Here is a 1,398-nt window from a genome sequence, read left to right on the forward strand (position 1 = left end):
TTGCTTGTTTAGCGTTGTCACAGTTGCTAGGTGACATGACGTACACCGGGTTAAGGAGGGGAGGCTAGACCGTCCAAATTCACAGTCTCTTTTTTTTCCGGTCTTCCTGGTCTACCAAGGACCCGGCTTGCCTCGACCGGGTAGTCTAGGTCCTCCGGAGGACCCGGCCTTTCGTTTTGGACACAGCCAGCGACGACGTCAAACACTACTCATGACTTTCAAAACAAAAGCATCACTCACACTTCAGTGGGAGTCAGGAAAAGAAAAAGAAAAATTGTTGACTCCTATAATACCAGACTTCAAGGTAAACATGAACAAATCTTGCTTGGGAYGTCATGACAGGACAGGGGGCCAATCAGATTTCAGCTGGGGCCAATGCCCCTGTGGCCACACYCCTAGAACTGCCCCTGCCCACCACACCCAAGAAACTCCCTTTTAGTGGCTGCAGAGAACCTTGCTTGCAACGTTCTGTAGAATCTTGTTTCAAACATTGTTTTCCTTTGTGATTGAAAAAAACAAAAAGTGGAACGCTTCAAACTGGAGTTCATGTTTCAGGTGATGTTTGACCAAATTCATCCAACAGCAAGCTTCACTTCCATCCAGCATCTGTTTATTTTATTTTATTTTTGTGTGTGTGTGTGTGTGTGTGTGTGTGTGTGTGTGTGTGTGTGTGTGTGTGTGTGTGTGTGTGTGTGTGTATTTAGAGCTGTAGTCTTACAGAACAAGTTGATTCCCCTTTAATCTTTTAGCTTTAGTAAATAAAGCGATTAAACAAGAAACCTTGAATTACCAAAATCATGACATTTAAATCCTCATGAGAGATTGTACAAAGTAAGTCAGAGTTGGAAGGAGTCATCATTCTTTGCCGTGTGTTTGTGTTGGAGCAGGAAGCTGCTGGAAGGAGAGGAGTGTCGCCTCAGCTCTGTTGGCGGCGTCATGGTCCAGTCCGGGTACACTGGCCTGTCCTACACGTCGGCCCGATCCTACGCCCTCGGAGCTTACAGAAAGCCCAAACCCGAAGAGGAGGAAGAGGAGGCCGGAGACGAGGAGGAGGAGAAGGAGGAAGAAGAGGAAGAGGGAGAGGAGGATGAGGGCGAGGTTGAGGAGGGAGAAGGAGAGGAGGGAGACGAGCAGGAGGAGGGAGAGGAGGAGGAAGAGGAGGCTGGGGAGGAGGAAGAGGAAGAGAAGCCGAAGGAGAAGGAGGAGAAACCGAAGGAGAAGGAGAGCTCCACCGGGAAGAACAGCAAGAGCTAAACTGCTTGAGTCATCTTCATCGTCATCATCAATAACTCATTCCACATCCCACCAATCACTGATGGATCTGGTTCCTGTTCACCTCACCTCTGTCTCACACCCACCCACACACACACACACACACACACACACACACACACACAC

General features: G+C 48.7%; 1 protein-coding gene across 1 annotated transcript in view; it reads left to right on the forward strand.

Annotated features, from left to right (window-relative positions):
* neff1 (neuronal intermediate filament family member 1) overlaps positions 1 to 1,392 on the forward strand; it is a 5,380-nt gene extending 3,988 nt beyond the window's left edge. Inside the window, exon 4 of the mRNA XM_014022409.1 lies at positions 888 to 1,392. Within this exon, the coding sequence (XP_013877863.1) occupies positions 888 to 1,254 (367 nt within the window). The 3' untranslated portion in view covers positions 1,255 to 1,392. The remainder of the gene's footprint in view (positions 1 to 887) is intronic.
* Positions 1,393 to 1,398: the final 6 nt, after the last annotated feature.

The sequence above is a fragment of the Austrofundulus limnaeus genome, unplaced genomic scaffold (genome assembly GCF_001266775.1).
Source record: "Austrofundulus limnaeus strain Quisiro unplaced genomic scaffold, Austrofundulus_limnaeus-1.0 Scaffold328, whole genome shotgun sequence".
In the NCBI taxonomy this organism is placed as follows: Eukaryota; Metazoa; Chordata; class Actinopteri; order Cyprinodontiformes; family Rivulidae; genus Austrofundulus; species Austrofundulus limnaeus.